The sequence below is a fragment of the Salmo salar genome, chromosome ssa17 (assembly GCF_905237065.1).
Source record: "Salmo salar chromosome ssa17, Ssal_v3.1, whole genome shotgun sequence".
NCBI classification, from domain to species: domain Eukaryota; kingdom Metazoa; phylum Chordata; class Actinopteri; order Salmoniformes; family Salmonidae; genus Salmo; species Salmo salar.
In genome coordinates, this window is record NC_059458.1 from 65282376 (window position 1) to 65302365 (window position 19990).

The 19990-nt window shown below is 43.2% G+C and overlaps 1 protein-coding gene across 1 annotated transcript in view; it reads right to left on the minus strand.

Moving 5' to 3' along the window:
- LOC106576405 (anoctamin-4) overlaps window positions 1-10058 on the minus strand; it is a 42005-nt gene extending 31947 nt beyond the window's left edge. Inside the window, exons 1-3 of the mRNA XM_014153552.2 lie at window positions 9573-10058; window positions 8282-8362; window positions 105-341 (exon numbers count right to left, since the gene is read on the minus strand). Of these exons, the coding sequence (XP_014009027.1) occupies window positions 105-341; window positions 8282-8362; window positions 9573-9813 (559 nt within the window). The 5' untranslated portion in view covers window positions 9814-10058. The remainder of the gene's footprint in view (window positions 1-104; window positions 342-8281; window positions 8363-9572) is intronic.
- Window positions 10059-19990: the final 9932 nt, after the last annotated feature.

Here is a 19990-nt window from a genome sequence, read left to right on the forward strand (position 1 = left end):
CTTGGGCAGGATAAACCATTTCTAGACCGTATTTTTTTGTGACCAAACCACAGAGCTGAGATTAGAATGAAGTCAGGGTTCAAAGTTGAAAGATGAAACCTTACTTGTGCTGCTGTCGCTGATGGTCTCCTGGCTGGCGCTGCAGAGGGATGATATAGGGTTGATTGACAGGGAGGCAGGACAGGACACTGGCTCTTGGTAATCAGGGAGTTGCGGGGCTGCGGCAGCGGAGGCCTCGGACCGAACCCCATCAGGACTATCACACAGGGGGTGACCTCTGGGAGGGAATGGACTGTTCCAATGAGAGATACCAATGGCCACTTGGCCCCCGAGATCAAAGCCTGTAGGGAATATTAATATCTCAGACTGAAAGAGTTTCTCAAAACACAGACTCCCTTCCTATAACACATAACCCTGGAAAGCATGTGAATGTGAACACTTGTCCTTGCAACTTGCATACTTAGTCTATTTCTCTTACAGCAATGTCAGGGTTCTTTGAAAATCCTTGATATTGAACAGATCCCAGAAAGGCAGACATTGCAGAAAAATCCCATTCCTTGAAAAGGGAAACTAGTGATATTATTGAAATAATTTCCTGTTTCATAATGAAACTAATGTTGTTGCTCTCTGGAGGATTGAGTTTCCACTTACGATTACATTTCCCATATGTCAGAAATTCAGGGTTCCGCTTCCCTAGTTGAACCAATTCAGCAAAATGCTGACATATTTCGCTCTCCCAGTTCAAAATAAAAATGGGGGGGGGTGCACTCTAGTGGTTGATGTTGCCAACTCCATGACTGTCCTTTCCCTTGTTTGATGAGTCCATCTTCGTTTCTCGTTTGTCAGTGGTCTACTTACACATACATCTTGGGAAGTATCATAACTAAGTATGAAGAGGCTACTTATGACAAAAAGTATGTTTTGACGGTTGACAACTAAATCTATATCAAAAGATATGTTGTGAAACATTTCCACCTGCAAGCACCTTTGTGGAAGTCTGTAAATTATGGAAAATCTGTAGAATTAAATAAGAAAAATAAGGAAAAATAAGTGTACATTTAACTTGAATTGATTTAACAGAGTTTACTTTATGCATTTGACTTTCCATTTGAAGCATACCACATAAAGGTTGCCAACAAATCCAACAATCCTAAAGACATTGTATGAACGCAAATGTCTCTGTCCACGCTCAACGGGCATCATACCAAAGAGCAATGAGAGGAAGGCCTTTCCAGCTTTTCTGGAAACACAACCCCAGTGCATTATAAGATACACTTCAAATGAGTGGATTTGGCTATTTCAGCCACAACCATTGCTGACAATCCCCATAGACAAACATTGACAGTAGAATGGCCCATACTGAAGAGCTAGTAGCCTTCTTATTAATGCTGTGTAAAGCATCAGTAGACAGTAATGCATAATGCATTGCATTTTTTATTAGGCTATACATTACACTGAAGCAAGCACTAAAATGGAATTAAGAATGTAGGAAAAAAATGTATCGCATCTTCGGGTGGCAACTATATTACTACTATTTATTCATTAACATAAATCTTTATTCTTATCATTGCAAATGTAGTGGGTCCCTGGGAAATCTCAACCTCCATTGCAACTGTATGCTACTTGAAATGCTATAGTATACAAGGTAATCCACACCTGCGTGTGCTTCAGGGTGCCCTCTAAAACCATCCATGCAATGAGCTGTTTGAATGATACAGTGTGTTCTAAGCAACATCACTGTCGCAGTCATCATAAAAATAAATGCCCTGCCTAGCTCTCTGAGGAACGTGAGGCCCAGATCACCACTGCCAGCACTTCCTGCCTCTTACAGGGACCAAGATACACTACAATGCTGGTGCCTAGAATTGGGCTAGATTTGTATTATTTTGTATTTATTAAGGATCCCCACTAGGCAGCAGCTACTCTTTCTGGAGTCCAGCAACAATAAAATAAATCAAATTTTATTGGTCTCATACACATATTTAGCAGATGTTATTGCGGGTGTAGCGAAATGCAAGTGTTCCTAGCTCCAACAGTGCAGTAGTATCTAACAATTCACAACAATATACACATCTAAAAGTAAAAAAATAAGTTGCATTAAGACAACATATTACATGGCATTACATTTCATAACACTTTTCACAACACATTAAGTATGTTAGCTCAGGCTCTACTCTACTCTACTACCACAAATCTACAATACAAAATCCATGTGTACTTGTGTGTAGAGTGGGTGTATTATCATGTGTAGGCGTGTGGCTGTGCCTGTGTGTGTCTCTTCACAGTCCCAACTGTTCCATAAGGTGTATTATTATCTGTTTTTTAAATCATCAGTTACAGTGCATTCGGAAAGTATTCCGACCCCTTCCCTTTTTCTACATTCTAAAATTGATTAAATTACATGTTTTCCTCATCAATCTAAATATTGTAGCCCATAATGACAAAGTGAAAACTGGTTGACATTTTAGCAAATGTATTAAAAATAAAAAAAACAGGGGGCTCTCGCGTGGCGCAGTGGTCTAAGACACTGCATCGCAGCGCTGGATCCAGGTTCGATTCCGGGCTGTGTCGCAGCCGGCTGCGACCGGGAGTCCCATGAGGCGGTGCACAATTGGTTCAGCGTCGTCCGGGTTAGGGGAGCGTTTGGCCGGCTGGGATGTCCTTGTCCCATCGCACTCTAGCAACTCCTTGTGGCGGCCAGGTGCTTGCGCGCTGACTTTGGTCACCAGCTGTACGGTGTTTCCTCCGACACATTGGTGCGGCTGGCTTCTGGGTTAAGTGAGCAGTGTGTCAAGAAGCAGTGCGGCTTGGCGGGGTCATGTTTCGGAGTACGCATGGCTCTTGACCTTCGCCTCTCCTGAGTCCGTACTGGAGTAGTAACGATGGGACAAGACTGTAACTACCAATTGGGGAGAAAAAGGGGTAAAAAGTACTAACAACTTTAAAAAAAATATATATATATATATCCCCCCCAAAAAACGAAATACTCAGACCCTTTGCTATGACTCAAAATTGAGCTCAGGTGCATCATGTTTCCATTGATCATCCTTGAGATGTTTCTACAACTTAATTGGTGGACACCTGTGGTCAATTGAATTGATTGGACATCATTTGGAAAGGCACACACCTGTCTATATAAGGTCCCACAGTTGACAGTGCGTGTCAGAGCAAAAAGCAAGTTATGAGGTTGAAGGAATTGTCCGTAGAGCTCCCAGACAGGATTCTGTTGAGGCACAGATCTGGGGAAGGGTAACAAAACATTGAAGGTCCCCAAGAAAATCAAATCAAATAAATCCAATTGTATTTGTCACATGCACCGAATACAACAGGTGTAGACCTTACAATGAAATGCTTATTTACAAGCCCTTAACCAACCATGCAGTTTTAAGAAAATCCCCAAAAAAGTAAGAGATAAGAATAACAAATGATTAAAGAGCAGCAGTAAATAACAATAGCGGGGCTGTATACAGGGGGCACCCGTACAGAGTCAATGTGCGGGGGCACCGGTGTCGAGTTAATTGAGGTAATATGCATGTACGTAGAGTTATTAAAATGACTTTGCATAGATAATAACAGAGAGTAGCAGCATCGCTCCGGGGGGGGGGTGTAAATAGTCTGGGAAGCTATTTGATTAGCTGTTCAGGAGTCTTATGGCTTGGGGGTAGAAGCTATTTAGGAGCCTCTTGGACCTAGACTTGGCGCTCCGGTACCACTTGCCGTGAGGTAGCAGAGAAGACAGTCTATGACTAGGGTGACTGGAGTCTTTGACAATTTGTAGGGCCTTCCTCTGACACCACCTGTATAGAGGTCCTGGATGGCAGGAAGCTTGGTCTCGGTGATGTACTGGGCCGTACGCACTACCCTCTGTAGTGCATTGCGATCGGAGGCCGAGCAGTTGCCATACCAGGCAGTGATGCAACCTGTCAGGATGCTCTCGATGGTGCAGCTATATAACCTTTTGAGGATCTGAGGACCCATGCCAAATATTTTCAGTCTCCTGAGGGGGAATAGGTTTTGTCATGCCCTCTTCACGACTGTCTTGGTGTGCTTTGACCATGTTAGTTTGTTGGTGATGTGGACGCCAAGGAACTTGAAGCTCTCAACCTGCTCCACTACAGCCCCGTTGATGAGAATGGGGACGTGCTCGGTCCTCCTTTTCCTGTAGTCCACAATCATCTCCTTTGTCTTGATCACATTGAGGGAGAGGTTGTTGTCCTTGCACCACATGGCCAGGTCTCTGACCTCCTCCCTATAGGCTGTCTCATCGTTGTCGGTGATCAGGCCTACCACTGTCGTGTCATCAGCAAACTTAATGATGGTGTTGGATTCTTTCCTGGCTGTGCAGTCATAAGTGAACAGGGAGTACAGGAGGGGACTGAGCATGCACCCCTGAGGGGCCCATGTGTTGAAGATCAGCGTGGCGGATTTGTTGTTACCTACCCTTACCACGTGGGGGCGGCCCGTCAGGAAGTCCAGGATCCAGTTGCAGAGGGAGGTGTTTAGTCCCAGGTCTAGGGTTTCTGGGATAATGGTGTTGATGTGAGCAAAGACCAGCCTTTCAAAGCATTTCATGGCTACAGACGTGATTGCTACGGGTTGGTAGTCATTTAGGCAGGTTACCTTAGTGTTTTTGGGCACAGGGACTATGGTGTTCTGCTTGAAACATGTTGGTATTACAGACTCAGACAGGGAGAGGATGAAAATGTCAGTGAAGACACTTGCCAGTTGGTCAGCGCATGCTCGGAGTATACGTCCTGGTAATCCGTCTGGCCCTGCGGCCTTGTGAATGTTGACCTGTTTAAAGGTCTTACTCACATCGGCTGCGGAGAGTGTGATCACACAGTCATCCGGAACAGCTGATGCTCTCATGCATGTTTCAGTGTTACTTGCCTCGAAGCGAGCATAGAAGTTATTTAGCTTGTCTGGTAGGCTTGTGTCACTGGGCAGCTCTCGGCTGTGCTTCCCTTTGTAGTCTGTAATAGTTTGAGGCCCTGCTACATCCGACGAGCGTCCGAGACGGTGTAGTACAATTCGATCTTAGTCCTGTATTGATGCTTTGCCTATTTGATGGTTTTTCGAAGGGCATAGCGGGATTTATTATGAGCTTCCGGGTTAGAGTCCAGCTCCTTGAAAGCGGCAGCTCTACCCTTTAGCTCAGTGTGAATGTTGCCTGTAATCCATGGCTTCTGGTTGGGGTATGTATGTACAGTCACTGTGGGGACGACGTCCTCGATGCACTTATGGATAATGCCAGTGACTGATGTGGTGTACTCCTCAATGCCATCGGAAGAATCCTGGAATCATATTCCAGTCTATGTTCGCAAAACAGAACACAGTGGCTTCCATAATTCTTAAATGGAAGAAGTTTGTTACCACCAAGACTCTTCCTAGAGTTGGCAGCCCAGCCAAACTGAGCAATCGGGGGAGAAGGGCCTTATTCAGGGAGGTGACCAAGAACCCAATGGTCACTCTGACAGAGCTTCAGAGTTCCTCTGTGGAGATGGGAGAACCTTCCAGAAGGACAACCATCTCTGCAGCACTCCACCAATCAGGCCTTTATGGTAGAGTTGCCAGACGGAAGCCACTCCTCAGTAAAAGGCACGGGACAGCTTGCTTGGAGTTTGCCAAAAGACACCTAAAGGACTCTCAGACCACATGAGACACAAGATTCTCTGGTCTGATGAAACCAAGATTGAACTCTTTGCCCTGACTGCCAAGCAACACGTCTGGAGGAAACCTGGCACCTTCCCTATGGTGAAGCATGGTGGTAGCAGCATCATGTTGTGGGGACGTGTTTCAGCGGCATGGACTAGGAGACTAGTCAGGATCGAGGGAAAGATGAACGGAGCAAAGTACAGAGAGATCCTTGATGGAAACCTGCTCCAGAGAGCTCAGGACCTCTGGGGTGAAGGTTCACCTTCCAACAGGACAATGACCCTAAGCACACAGCCAAGACAACGCAGGAGTGGCTTCGGGACACGTCTCTGAATGTCCCTGAGTGGCACAACCACAGCCAGAATTTGAACCCGATCTCTGGAGAAACCTGAAAATAGCTGTGCAGCGACGCTCCCCATCCAACCTGACAGAGCATGAGAGGATCTGCAGAGAAGAATGGGAGAAACTCCCCAAATACAGGTGGGCCAAGCTTGTAACGTCATACGCAAGAAGACTCAAGGCTGTTATCGCTGACAAAGGTGCTTCAACAAAGTACTGAGTAAAGGATCTGAATACTTATGTAAATGTGATATCAGTTTTTTATTTTATAAATGTCCCCCCCCAAAAAAACTGTTTTTCCTTTGTCATTATAGTATAATTTGTGTAAATTGATAGGGGGGGAAACTGTTTAATCCATTTCAGAATAAGGCTGTAACTTAACAAAATGTGGAAAAAGTCAAGGGGTCTGAATAGAGTTCCATGTAGCCATGGCTCTACATAGTACTGTGCACCTCCCATAGTCTGTTCTTGACTTGGGGACTGTGAAGAGACCTCTGGTGGCATGTCTTTTGGGGTATGCATGGGTGTCTGAGCTGTGTGCTAGTAGTTTAAACAGACACCTCGGTGCATTCAGCATGTCATGGATATTATTAATGTTAGCTCTCTGTGTACATTTAAGGGCCCTGTTCTGAGCCAATTGTAATTTTCGGAGGTTCCTCTTTGTGGCAACTGACCACACGACTGAACAGTAGTACAAGTGCGACAAAACTAGGGCCTGTAGGACCTGCCTTGTTGATAGTGTTGTTAAGAAGGCAGAGTAGTGCTTTATTATGGACAGACTTCTCCCCATCTTAGCTACTGTTGTATCAATATGTTTTAACCATGACAGTTTACAATCCAGGGTTACTCCAAGCAGTTTAGTCACCTCAACTTGATCAATTTCCACATTATTTATTACAAGATTTAGTTAAGGTTTATGGTTTAGTGAATGATTTGTCCCAAATACAATGCTTTAAGTTTTTGAAATATTTAGGACTAACTTATTCCTTGTCACCCATTCTGAAACTAATTGCAGTGTTGCAGTGATTTCACTCGCTGTAGAAGCTGACGTGTATAGTGCTGAGTCATCCGCATACATACACACTGGCTTTACTCAAAGCCAGTGGCATATCATTAGCAAAGATTGAAAAAGAAGGGGCCTAGACAGCTGCCCTGGGGATGATGTTGGAGAGGAAGCCTCTGTGTTCTGTTAGACAGGTAACTCTTTATCCACAATATACTGGGGGTGTAAAGCCATAACACATACGTTTTTCCAGCAGCAGACTATGATCAATAATGTCAAATGCAGCACTGAAGTCTAACAAAACAGCTCCCACAATCTTTTTATTATCAATTTCTCTCAGCCAATCGTCAGTCATTTGTGCAAGTGCTTGTTGAACGTCCTTCCCTATAAGCGGGCTGAAAGTCTTGTCAATTTGTTTACAGTAAAATAGAATTGTATCTGGGTTCATCATGGGCTGTGATCAGCTGGCCTGGTCAATAAGTGAATTCAAACAATAGTGAGTGCAGCAGTCAGTATGTTTGACCAGGCGAATATTCTGCATCAATAAATCAATTCAATAAATTTGATTAGATGTAGCTCATCACTTTAGAACACCCTTTGCTTGTAATCCAGGAATTGTCCATGGTTATAATACGCTTATTCATTTCCAATATTCAACAGCACTTACTAGTGTAAAGACTACAAACAAACCAATAGGGTTGAATTAGGGGAGACTGATCAGCCATTAGCACTTTAGGGGACCCATAGTGATGCAGAGTACCCTATCCTGGCCAAACAATGGGGAAAGATTTTAAATCACGCTCATCCAGGCGGTATATTGACTCCTCTGAAGGCAGCTTATTGAGAAAGGCTATTGATTTGTCATTTTCTGAAGACTAGAGGTGGCTCAAGGTAAAGCATGTGGGCTACATTTAGAATGATCAATCTGTGAATGACTTGTGCCTGGTCAAAAACTCATCCATGCATCCATTAAACATTAGCTTTTTATCTAGGCTACTCGATATCAATTTCATTGTCAAGAACTCCACATACAGCACCTGAGGAATTGATAATGTGCAGGTGTGAAAGATGCATGATATTGGATCTTGTCTACTTCTACCTGATAAAGGACAGACATATTTTTTTAAAATCTGATTTCTTGGTGTGGTCAGCTTTTTCACACAGGGTCTATTTTCTAAACATTTCTGAAAGTTTCAGCGTGACTTTTCCCCGCCAAACCAAATATGGCCTTCCCTTGCCGTGTCTTTTGGATATAGAGTAAGACATTCTGTAAAGTACAATTACCGATGGTGATCTGACTGACGCAGCTGTAAAAGGTTCCCGTTCCAGTGGAGACGTTGTAACTGCCACTGCTTGGTTCACGGTCTGGAAAGACAACATCATCATTGGTTGCCCTTGATCAGAGCCACTCTCACATCACACTCAACCTTCAAGAACATGTTTATTCACCCCAGATAACCTGGATTTATCCCATGCAAGGTCACACACAGTAGTCGATTTACTGCTTTGGAGTTTCTTGGAGGACATTTTTGTGTTTTAGAACAGAAGACAAAAACGCCCCCACTGGTTCGATTAGCTTTTATGGAGGAGCTAAATCTTGCCAGAGGCTGCTGAAACTTACTGAATAAATAACGTCTGTTTTTGGATGGACTTTTGTGTCTGGGATGGGGCAAGTGCTGCAATATAATCAATACTGTACTCAGAGATACATGATTTATTTAATTCAGGGGGATGTTAGTTGTCGCCACTCTGAAAATGGACTGAAACATTTTTGCCTAACTATCCAATGTGTATTTAAAGTAAAGGCACACTAAATAGGTCCTAAATTGCAATACTGTCTCCACGTCCACTACAAGACCTATGTCGAGTCAGACTGCTCAAAAGATGCAATGGTCATTCATTAGCCAAAAAGGCATTAACATTTTGGAAACGTTATTAGTTATATTGCGGGGAAAGGGTGCCAACATTTACAAATGACGACTTAGGCCTACTTCAGATAACATGATGCAAAAGGTTTAAAATGACTCACATCTTGTATTTCCACACTTGGTGTGATATTGGAATACTGGTGTGCATGCATGTCAATGACTCTCCATAATGGATGAATGTGAATAGGGAGCAGTTTTGCTGGCTACGATTATGAGGGTCACCCAGTCAAATAAAAAATTAACCCTGAAACCTATGGCTGATGAGCTGAGAAATAACCAATTAAATCTGGGTCATCAAGGGAAATGAAAATGTAAATGTTTTATTAACTCTCAGAGTTGGCCTATAGAAAAACAATCACATCTAGGCTTCATCAGGACTATACATGATTTATATTCAGCCTCTGTGTGCTTGCGTATGGCTGCTCTTAAATTGTTAATTTAAAGTTAGTGTGGAATGTTAGTGTAAATTGTAGCGCACTGTACATTTTGCTACATTGTATCACCACCCATGCACCAACACTTATCTACAGAATCAGATATAAGCGCTCCTGTGTAAAGGGGTTATTCGTTTGTTTTCATTAATCTCTTGTCGACTACTTTGAAAACCTTACAGAAAAAAAATATACAATACTTTCTTTGGACATTACCTGCTGTGGAACAGGAGGATAGCCGCGTGTCTGTCGCCAGTGCTGGGCTTCCAGGACACACCCGTCCCGTTTCATCCTGAGATTGCAGACAAACAATATGTTCATTGACGTCTCCAGTTTTACATCCCCGTTGCTGCTCGGTTCCCCCGCTGCATATCCCTGGTTGAATCCTCATACCCTTGTTGAGCTGACGAACCAACCGAACATCAGTCCCAGAACAGTCATGATCCACGAGCATCATCACCAGCAAGTTCAATTCAAAGCCTGGGATATGTTAGCCAGCCTACATGTCTCGAGCACACGTGTAGCTAATATTTTAATGACTATAAATAAATACAGAACCTAGCCTACAACTACTCAGGATGTATAACGGTTTATTATGGATCATTTAGTTTGGCATTCTGGTATCGTCCACCCTGACTTCGTCCTTCCAGAAAGCTTGGAGAATAAGGTCGATGGATTTAGCAGTGGGCGAAGAGTTTGGGACAGGCGTGGTTTTCATGCACGTCGTCCAAGTGGCACCCTGCCACAGTCTCCTGACCGTTCATAGGCTGCAGATCAATAGATGGACGTGTTCCTACAGCTAGAGACTTACAAAAGACGCATCTTTATAAGTTAACCATGAGTGTAGCATATTACTGTAGCCTAAGCCCATTAAATATATTTGAACCATGGAGGCATTTTCTGATTAAGCACACAACCTTTTATTGAAAAGTAGTCTACATTTGACTGACATCAAATAACAAATTATGTAGCATATAGCACATTGTGTGTATAATGCTATTATAAAACAATATGGCGGCATTAAGTAGCCTATTTTAATTTCACTAGTTCTAAAGCCAGTGTTTGAGTTTTCAACCGAAATGATATGGTTGGGACAGGGATAGCGTAACCCGTGATACCACTCCGAGGGTGTCTCAGGGGGAGTTGGCATATGCACAAAAAATAGGACAAATAATTATAAGCACCCACCAAATTATTATTGTTGTAGATCTGAGGTGACATGCAATTACGGACTCTCTCAAAGAGTGGATTATCCTGCACAAAATGTCTACATAAAAATGTATGAATGAATCAGCAGTCAAATATAAGTAGATTAATGCATTACACATAAACTCTAAACTGTGGATGGTTTGCATGGTACAGTGAGTACAGATGGCTTTTATCATTAACACAGATAAACACCTAGGTGCAGAGCTGGTCCACAGCATCTTTCAGCACTGTCAGATTGTGCTATAACCTTGAGTCTCAATATTTTAGTCAGGATTTCACATTGGAGGGAGCTGTTTATTATGCAACTGTTCCAAAACACTTATGCAATCAAATTCTCAGATGATTCTACCAATGAGGAACACCAGTGTTTATCGACCTATGGAGTGATGTCATCAAAATGGTATATCCTGGATCACCAGGAACTGATCTTTGGTGTTCAACAGGATGTCTACAACAGACCTGTCGTGATCAAATCAAATCAAATTGTATTGGTTACATACACGTGTTTAGCAGATGTTATTGCGGGTGTAGCGAAATGCTTGTAAGTTTGATATGATACAAACCATTAAGATCATGGTGCCATATCCTAAAATGTCCATGTGAATTTCATTTGTAATAAGAGGTTAATGAGCAAATCTACTTATCTACTAGGCTAAGGTCAAGGTCTTTTGGGTCAAGAAGACAAATGTTGTTTCCATGTTTCTGCTCCACCATTCAGTTTCATGTAGTACAGAATGACAGTTTGATGTGGTATAGCAGCTTCTGCCACCCGGTACAGCTTAAAAACACGATGTTGACTCCTCCAAGTTTGTTAAAAAAAATGGTTGGCCACTTGCACTTAAAGAGTCCTTTAAAAACTAGGCTAAAACTTTTCGGTGCAGCGGTTGAAAAGTATGTGCACTATACATTATATGCTTGCTCAGATGCTGTGAAGTAGAATCTCAGCTAAATCGATGTATAAAACGAACATGGAGGTATCTAAAATAGATTTTCAGCATGGGCATAAAAAACGAATTTATAGGACACAGTTTGCATTGCAACTTCTTAAAACAGGAAAATACTGTAAAATGTGGAGCATGTTTCATAATTTTTTGTGTGCGTGTTTATCAACTTTGGGTGGAAAAGCTCCTCAGCAAAGCACAGCACTGTGGAGGAAGGCCCTCTGGCCCAGGGGAAATAGCCCAGATCCGTCAGGTCATTACTCAAAGACCGATATGCTCAATGCCGTGTTCTACATTCACAAACATAAGATGAAGGACCTGGGTACTTGAAATTAGGGTTTCGCCTTTGCAGGGAACTTCTGCAACTATCTCTCTCTTTACCTTCACATCTTTCAATGTAAAAGGGGGAAAAAGATAGAAAAGTTAGAGCTGTGTTGTTTTAAAGGGCCAGTGCAGTCAAAAATCAGATTTTCTTGTGTTTATATGCTATTTCTACACCATGAGGTTGAAATAATACTGTGAGATTGTGAAAATTATTTTAATGCCCTTTTAGTGTAAGAGCTGTTTGAATAGGCCGCCTGAAATTTCAGCAGGTTTTGCATGGGTGGAGTTTTGGCTTTACTCCAGGTGGTATAAGTTAATAGACAAATAACAAACAAAGTTCCAAACCTCTCTGCCAATAACAGCTAGTTTTCAGGTAACATATCTTGCTGTATTGGGCCTTTAAGGGTTGAGGGATGGTCTCCCCTGACCCAGATTAAGCCTAGTCCTGGAGTTAAAGAGTGCTCAATGGAGAATCTCCAAGTAAAGTACTTTTTAAATTCAGGACTAGTAGTCTAAATCTTTGGCTGGAAAACCATCCTTTTATGTTTGCCAGATTATGCTGCCATATGCTTTGCTTCTCTTATGCTGAATTCAATCAGAACTTCACATATCAGTGTCTACGCTCTTAGAAAAAAAAGGTGCTATCTAGAACCTAAAAGGGTTCTTCTGCTGTCCCCATAGGAGAAGCCTTTGAAGAACCCTTTTTGGTTCCAGGTAGAACCCTTTTGAGTTCCATTTAGAACCCTTTTTCACAGAAGGTTCTACATGGAACCCAAAAGAGTTCTGCCTGGAACCAAAAATGGTTCTACCTGGAACCGAAAAGGATTCCCCTATGGGGACAGTCAAAGAACGCTTTTGGAACCCTTTTTTCTAAGAGTGTATTTCACACAATTACATTCAATGTTATTATTCACCACGAAACAGTTATCCCTCTTCAAAGTACATTTTGAAGAGACTGTTTGGGGTCACTAGCAGCTGCACTGTCGCACCATCGGACTCATGAAGAGTGGGATAAGTTTACCTCTAATTTCTGTGAAACACAATACATATTTTCTGATGAGTTACAACGTTATCATAGTCATTTGATATGAATGAAACAAGACTATGGGCTCATCTTATGTCAAAAAGGGACATCAGTCAGTCACTTTTATCTGGCAACCTGCCTCTTCCCAGGGTACAACTTCAGTAAAAGGCAACCTGACACTAAATGTGTGTGTATGTGTGTTTGTGTCAAGGTGAGAAACAATCAATGTCAGTCGCTTCACACCAAGCAGTTGCACGATAAACAGCAGTGTCTTTTGTTTGCTTGAGTTGTGTTAGGCCTCACTACACAGCTGCACGTCTTCATTTCACTCACCAAGTAGCCTACAGTGCCTCCTTGCAGCCAAAGAGTATAGTCTAGATACAGAAAGAGGCCCAGAAGCCGTCATCCTTGAAGCTGAAAAACGAAGCAGTCACAGCTTCTTTGGCTAGCTCAGCCAAACAGCACAAAAGACATGTGACTGTGTCAAGTTGCAGAACATGTGTAGTACAAGTTGTTGTGTTGGAAACTTTGACAAGAAACTTTGTTGTAGTTACTGTGTTTAAATTGAATCTGAATCGTATTAGCCACATCAACACAACACTTGTGAAAGCCATCTGTCAGGATGGAGTAGCCCACACACATCAAGCAAGAACTTGTGTGTTACCTAAGGAGAGACAGAGAGTTGGACTCATCGTTGCCTTTCTATTTGGGTTGCTGTGTCTGCAATCTGAGGGCATGTTCCACTAAGGCTGTGCAGAGTGCTGACTCAGAGGCTTCCTTCCTCACCCTCTCTCTCTGGCAGCAGGGGTGGGGGTATGCCAGTGAGTAGATGCATAAATAGGCCATGGTGCATGATTCCCACTAAACAGATCTCCAAGGCCATCTGTAGCATGACAAATTCCCACTAAACAGATCTCCAAGGCCATCTGTAGCATGACAGATTCCCACTAAACAGATCTCCAAGGCTATCTGTAGCATGACAGATTCCCACTAAACAGATCTCCAAGGCTATCTGTAGCAAGTAAATGCTATGTGCCATAGGTTATGAACACGCTTTTGCACATAGCCTACCACCAGGTACTACAGTATGACACTCGTGCCTCTTGTATTGTCATTCAGCAGAGTGATCTTAGAGTGGAATAGGTCTATTTGTATTTCTAAATCTCTATTAATTCATGTTCAGATGAGAGGTCGCATTTGTATGTGTTAGCAATAGTGCTTTTTTACATTCATGCTAAAGACGCAATCATTACCTTGCTCAGTTTTGTCTATAAACCACTGTTTAGTTTGTAACATTTCTACCGTGTCACCATCTTGAAAGTCTCACGTTCGGTGTTCCCGAAAGCGCTCTCATGCACTACTTTACCTGTGTAGTGAGCAGACATTTTTTGGGCTACGCTTTGTGTCAATTAAAATGCATTATGCTAATTCCATGACCATTATACACTGAGTGTACAAAACATTAAATCTTCGAGGCATGTACTCCACAAGGTGTCGAAAGCGTTCCACAGGGATGCTGGCCCATGTTGACTCCAACGCTTCCCAAGGTTGTGTCAAGTTGGCTGGACGTCCTTTGGGTGGTGGACCATTTTTGATACCCACAGGAAAAAGTTGAGCGTGAAAAACCCAGCAGCCTTACAGTTCTTTACACTCAAACCAGTGCGCATGGCACCTACAACCATACCCATTCAAAGGCACTTAAATATTTTGTCTTGCCTCTTCACCCTCTGAATGGCACACACAATCCCTGTCTTAATTTTCTCAAGGCTTAAAAATCCTTCTTTAACCTGTCTTCTCCCCTTCATCTACTCTGACTGAAGTGGATTGAACAGGTGACATCAATAAGGGATCATAGCTTTCACCTGGATTCACCTGGTCAGTCTTTCATGGAAATAGCAGAACATGTTCATAATGTTTTGTACACTCAGTGTATGTGTTGATATCAAATAAATGTTTATTGTATCTTGTTTTCTCAGAGGAGAAAAGCATGCATGCAATTATGTAAACATAATTTGCGCTAGTGGAGAAGGAGTCTAATTTTATGCAAGCAAATTTGTTTCCATGTTTCCTCTCCTCGCCTCATTGATTACCTTTGAACTTCTTCAAAAGGAGGCAAGGAGAGGAAGGAGGGAGTGGACGTGAGGAATCGAGGAGACAGACAATGTCCTAATGCTCTCTATGTGTGTATTGTGATTCTAGTGCCCTCTAGTGCCAGTGCAGGCCAAGGCCCGACACCTGTTGCTCCATACCTATAGCCTGACCAGCTGCATCGAGCAGGTCCTGACTCACAGGAACAGGGCTACACACACTGCAGAGAGTCCACCGCCTAGCCTAAAAAATGTGGATGCAGCCTATGTATTGGGCATGCATTCTAAGTGGTACACTGGTAAGGACATTAGAAGAGAGACTGCTATATTCCCTTCCAGAGTAGGTTGGCGGGAGGAACTAGAGGAGGACAGGCTCATTATAATGGCTGGGATGGAATAAATGGAACTGTACAGTATATGGAAGCCACGTGTTTGACTCAGTTCCATTTATTCCATTCCAGCCATTAAAATGAGTCTGTCCTCCTATAGCTCCTCCCACCAGGCTCCCCCATTCCCTTCACAACCTCAGGATGCAGTACTGGCCAGTCATTGATCAGCTGTTAGTTTGTGTGTGAATGAGCCTTGGTTATCAGTCTTGAGTTAAATTATCACTAGACTGAGACAGAGAGAGTGAGATCTGTCTTTGTGTCTGTCACTCACGCATTCTTTTACGAAACAATGCAGCATAACTGTCAGTCACATAACTGTCAGTCTCACCTGGAATATACACTGCTCAAAAAAATAAAGGGAACACTTAAACAACACAATGTAACTCCAAGTCAATCACACTTCTGTGAAATCAAACTGTCCACTTAAGAAGCAACACTGATTGACAATAAATTTCACATGCTGTTGTGCAAATGGAATAGACAACAGGTGGAAATTATAGGCAATTAGCAAGACACCCCCAATAAAGGCGTGGTTGTGCAGGTGGTGACCACAGACCACTTCTCAGTTCCTATGCTTCCTGGCTGATGTTTTGGTCACTTTTGAATGCTGGCTGTGCTTTCACTCTAGTGGTAGCATGAGACGGAGTCTACAACCCACACAAGTGGCTCAGGTAGTGCAGCTCATCCAGGATGGCACATTAATGCGAGCTGTGGCAAGAAGGTTTGCTGTGTCTGTCAGCGTAGTGTCCAGAGCATGGAGGCGCTACCAGGAGACAGGCCAGTACATCAGGAGACGTGGAGGAGGCCGTAGGAGGGCAACAACCCAGCAGCAGGACCGCTACCTCCACCTTTGTGCAAGGAGGAGCAGGAGGAGCACTGCCAGAGCCCTGCAAAATGACCTCCAGCAGGCCACAAATGTGCATGTGTCTGCTCAAACGGTCAGAAACAGACTCCATGAGGGTGGTATGAGGGCCCGACGTCCACAGGTGGGGGTTGTGCTTACAGCCCAACACCGTGCAGGACGTTTGGCATTTGCCAGAGAACACCAAGATTGGCAAATTCGCCACTGGCGCCCTGTGCTCTTCACAGATGAAAGCAGGTTCACACTGAGCACATGTGACAGATGTGACAGAGTCTGGAGACGCCGTGGAGAACGTTCTGCTGCCTGCAACATCCTCCAGCATGACCGGTTTGGCGGTGGGTCAGTCATGGTGTGGGGTGGCATTTCTTTGGGGGGCCGCACAGCCCTCCATGTGCTCGCCAGAGGTAGCCTGACTGCCATTAGGCACCGAGATGAGATCCTCAGACCCCTTGTGAGACCATATGCTCGTGTGGTTGGCCCTGGGTTCTTCCTAATGCAAGACAATGCTAGACCTCAGGTGGCTGGAGTGTGTTAGCAGTTCCTGCAAGAGGAAGGTATTGATGCTATGGACTGGCCCGCCCGTTCCCCAGACCTGAATCCAATTGAGCACATCTGGGACATCATGTCTCGCTCCATCCACCAACGCCACGTTGCACCACAGACTGTCCAGGAGTTGGCGGATGCTTTAGTCCAGGTCTGGGAGGAGATCCCTCAGGAGACCATCCGCCACCTCATCAGGAGCATGCCTAGGCGTTGTAGGGAGGTCATACAGGCACGTGGAGGCCACACACACACACTACTGAGCCTCATTTTGACTTGTTTTAAGGACATTACATCAAAGTTGGATCAGCCTGTAGTGTGGTTTTCCACTTTAATTTTGAGTGTGACTCCAAAACCAGACCTCCATGGGTTGATAAATTGGATTTCCATTGATTATTTTTGTGTGATTTTGTTGTCAGCACATTCAACTATATAAAGAAAAAAGTATTTAATAAGATTATTTCATTCATTTAGATCTAGGATGTGTTATTTTAGTGTTCCCTTTATTTTTTTGAGCAGTGTATGTTGACTGGAAACATGTGAATGAAGAACCTGTTAGTACATTCTGAAATAATAAATATAGTATTTTGAAAACTCACCTAAAAAGTTGATACGTTATTAGATACAAGGACCCCACTGGGCACAGATTTCAAATCGACATCAATTCCATGTTTATTCAACGTGATTTTATTGAAATGACGTGAAAACAACGTTGATTCAACCAGTGTGTGCCCAGTGGGAAGAGGCAGAGAGATGTGAGTCAGATTAACATGTTTAGTTATAATATGGCAATAACAGAGGTCATACATCCGGGTTTTGACATTGACTGATATATTATAGGACAAGAGTGCTGTCTGTGGTCTCTTCTGCTTCTATGGAAGACTAGATGGCGAGATCCTGTTTGTACTGTTGTATTACACTAACACCACTAGATGGCGTAGTTGTCAGCAGTATGATGTGTTCTGGCCAGACTTGAGCCTAGGTGTCACAGGAAGAAGTGAAGCAAACACTCATGCTGATAACCACTACACTTGACTAGCCTGTTTTCCTTCTATACTAGTAACCACCACACTGTGGCTAGCCTGGTTTCTAGGCAACAGAGCAAGTCTGTTAGTGGTTAGTTAGGCAATCTTCTTGTTTACATTTCCCTCAGACGAGAGATTTACAACCTCCACCTGACATTTTGTTCTGGAGCACCATAAACCTTTAGTACTGCACTCTGCTCTTGGCCTGGGTGATCAGTTTAGAATGGCTACAAACCCTGCCTATCCCAATAACCAAGAGGGAACACAGTCAGTGTTCTGAGAGTTCCGCCCTGGTTATGGAGTGGAGTGGACGCCTAAGTCACAATGAGCTAGACTTCCTGATCACAAAACAGGGGTGTGAGTGGCAGGATGTGTGTATGTGAGACTGTTGTCACGTACACACACAGACCCTATTCAAACCCTTTACATGTGCACCTTTCATTTCTTTCCTCTTTCCTCTAGGTAAGTGCAGATCTCACACAATCGAATGGCTGTAAGCAAGGGTTCTGTTGTATAGCTTTCACCCATCCAGTCATATCAGATCATTGATTACTTCAAGGAGAGGAGGATGGAGTATTTAGCTTCTGTGATAATATGGACAGTCTTTTTAACTTGAGATCTCAAATTGATATGGTTATAGAGCAATGTCTGTTGATATATGGGTAGCAAGGTAACAAGAGTTCAGACTTTGCCTCACAGGGAGTCTACCTGTCCAGGCTCACCCAGTGGTTACATGACACATGCTCATCTGTGGTCATGGCAGCTACAGTGCCTTCAGAAAGCATTCCCACCCTTAAGTTTTTCCACATTTTGTTGTGTTACAGCCTGAACTTAAATGGATTAAATTGAGATTTTGTGTCACTGGCCTACACACAATACCCCATAATGTCAAAGTGGAATTGTTTTTTGAAATGTTTACATTTTAAATCAAAATGTAAAACTGAAATTTCTTGAGTCAATAAGTATTCGACCTCTTTGTTATGGTAAGCCTAAATAAGTTCAGGAGTAAAAATGTGCTTAACAAGTCACATAATAAATTGCATGGACTCATTCTGTGTGCAATAATAGTGTTTAACATGATTTTTGAATGACTACCTCATCTCTGTACCCCACACATACACTGAGTGTACAAAACATTAGGAACACATTCCTAACATTGAGTTGCACCCCAATGTTGATGCCAATGCTTCCCACTCATGTATGACTAGTTGTGCATTCTTTTATAGGTCCTTGGGCACAAATGTTGTACTGGACGGTCAGTTGACTAACTGTAGCCCGTCTGTTGCTCTGCACAATTTGTTTCACAGCCTCTTTCATCAATGACCACTGGCCTGCCGTTGGCTGGAAGTCCTTTAGGTGGTGGACCATTCTTGATACACACGGGCAACTGTTGAGCATGAAAAACCCAACAGCGTTGCAGCTCTTGACACACCTAAACCGGTGCGCTTGGCACCTACTACCATAACCTGTTCAAAGGCACTTAAATATTTTATCTTGCCAATTCACCCTCTAAATGGCATACATACACAATCCATGTCTCAATTGTCTCAAGGCATAAAAAAATCCTTCTTTAACCTGTCTCCTCCATCTACACTGATTGAAGTGGATTTAACAGTTAATCAATAAGGGATCATTTACCTGGATTCCCCTGGTCAGTCTATGTAATGGAAAGAGCAGGTGTTCCTAATGTTTTGTACACTCAGTGTATACTTGTAATAAGTGGTGATATAATAATAACGCTTTATGAGAGGGACATGTAGGTGTTATTGCTCCACCAATCAGTAAGAGGACTGTCTCTGCACACAGACACAACAGACACACACAGTGTCCTGAGGGTAACTCTGTCCCCATCCTGCTCTCCCTCTGCCTGATTACTGTAATCAGTAATCATGTTAAGAGAGGGATTGGCTCCAAGCAGCCCAGTCTGGTGCATTAGGACGGTTCCATCAGTCAAGACAATGCATTGCCGATAATGTTTTCTGAATACTAATTCTAGACTGACACTTTGGGACACAGACAGAAGCCAGACAGAACTATGATGTCACCTTATGGACAGTTTGGCACAAGGGCTTTCGTTACACAGGTTAATGTCTCCAACAGACACACTTCTGGGGACAGAGAGAAGCCCGACAGAGCTGTGATAAAGTTACCTTGATGATAGTTGGGGACACAAGCTTTTGAAAACAACCACCAGAATGGACGTACTTAACTCCATGTAGACACTCCTCATTAA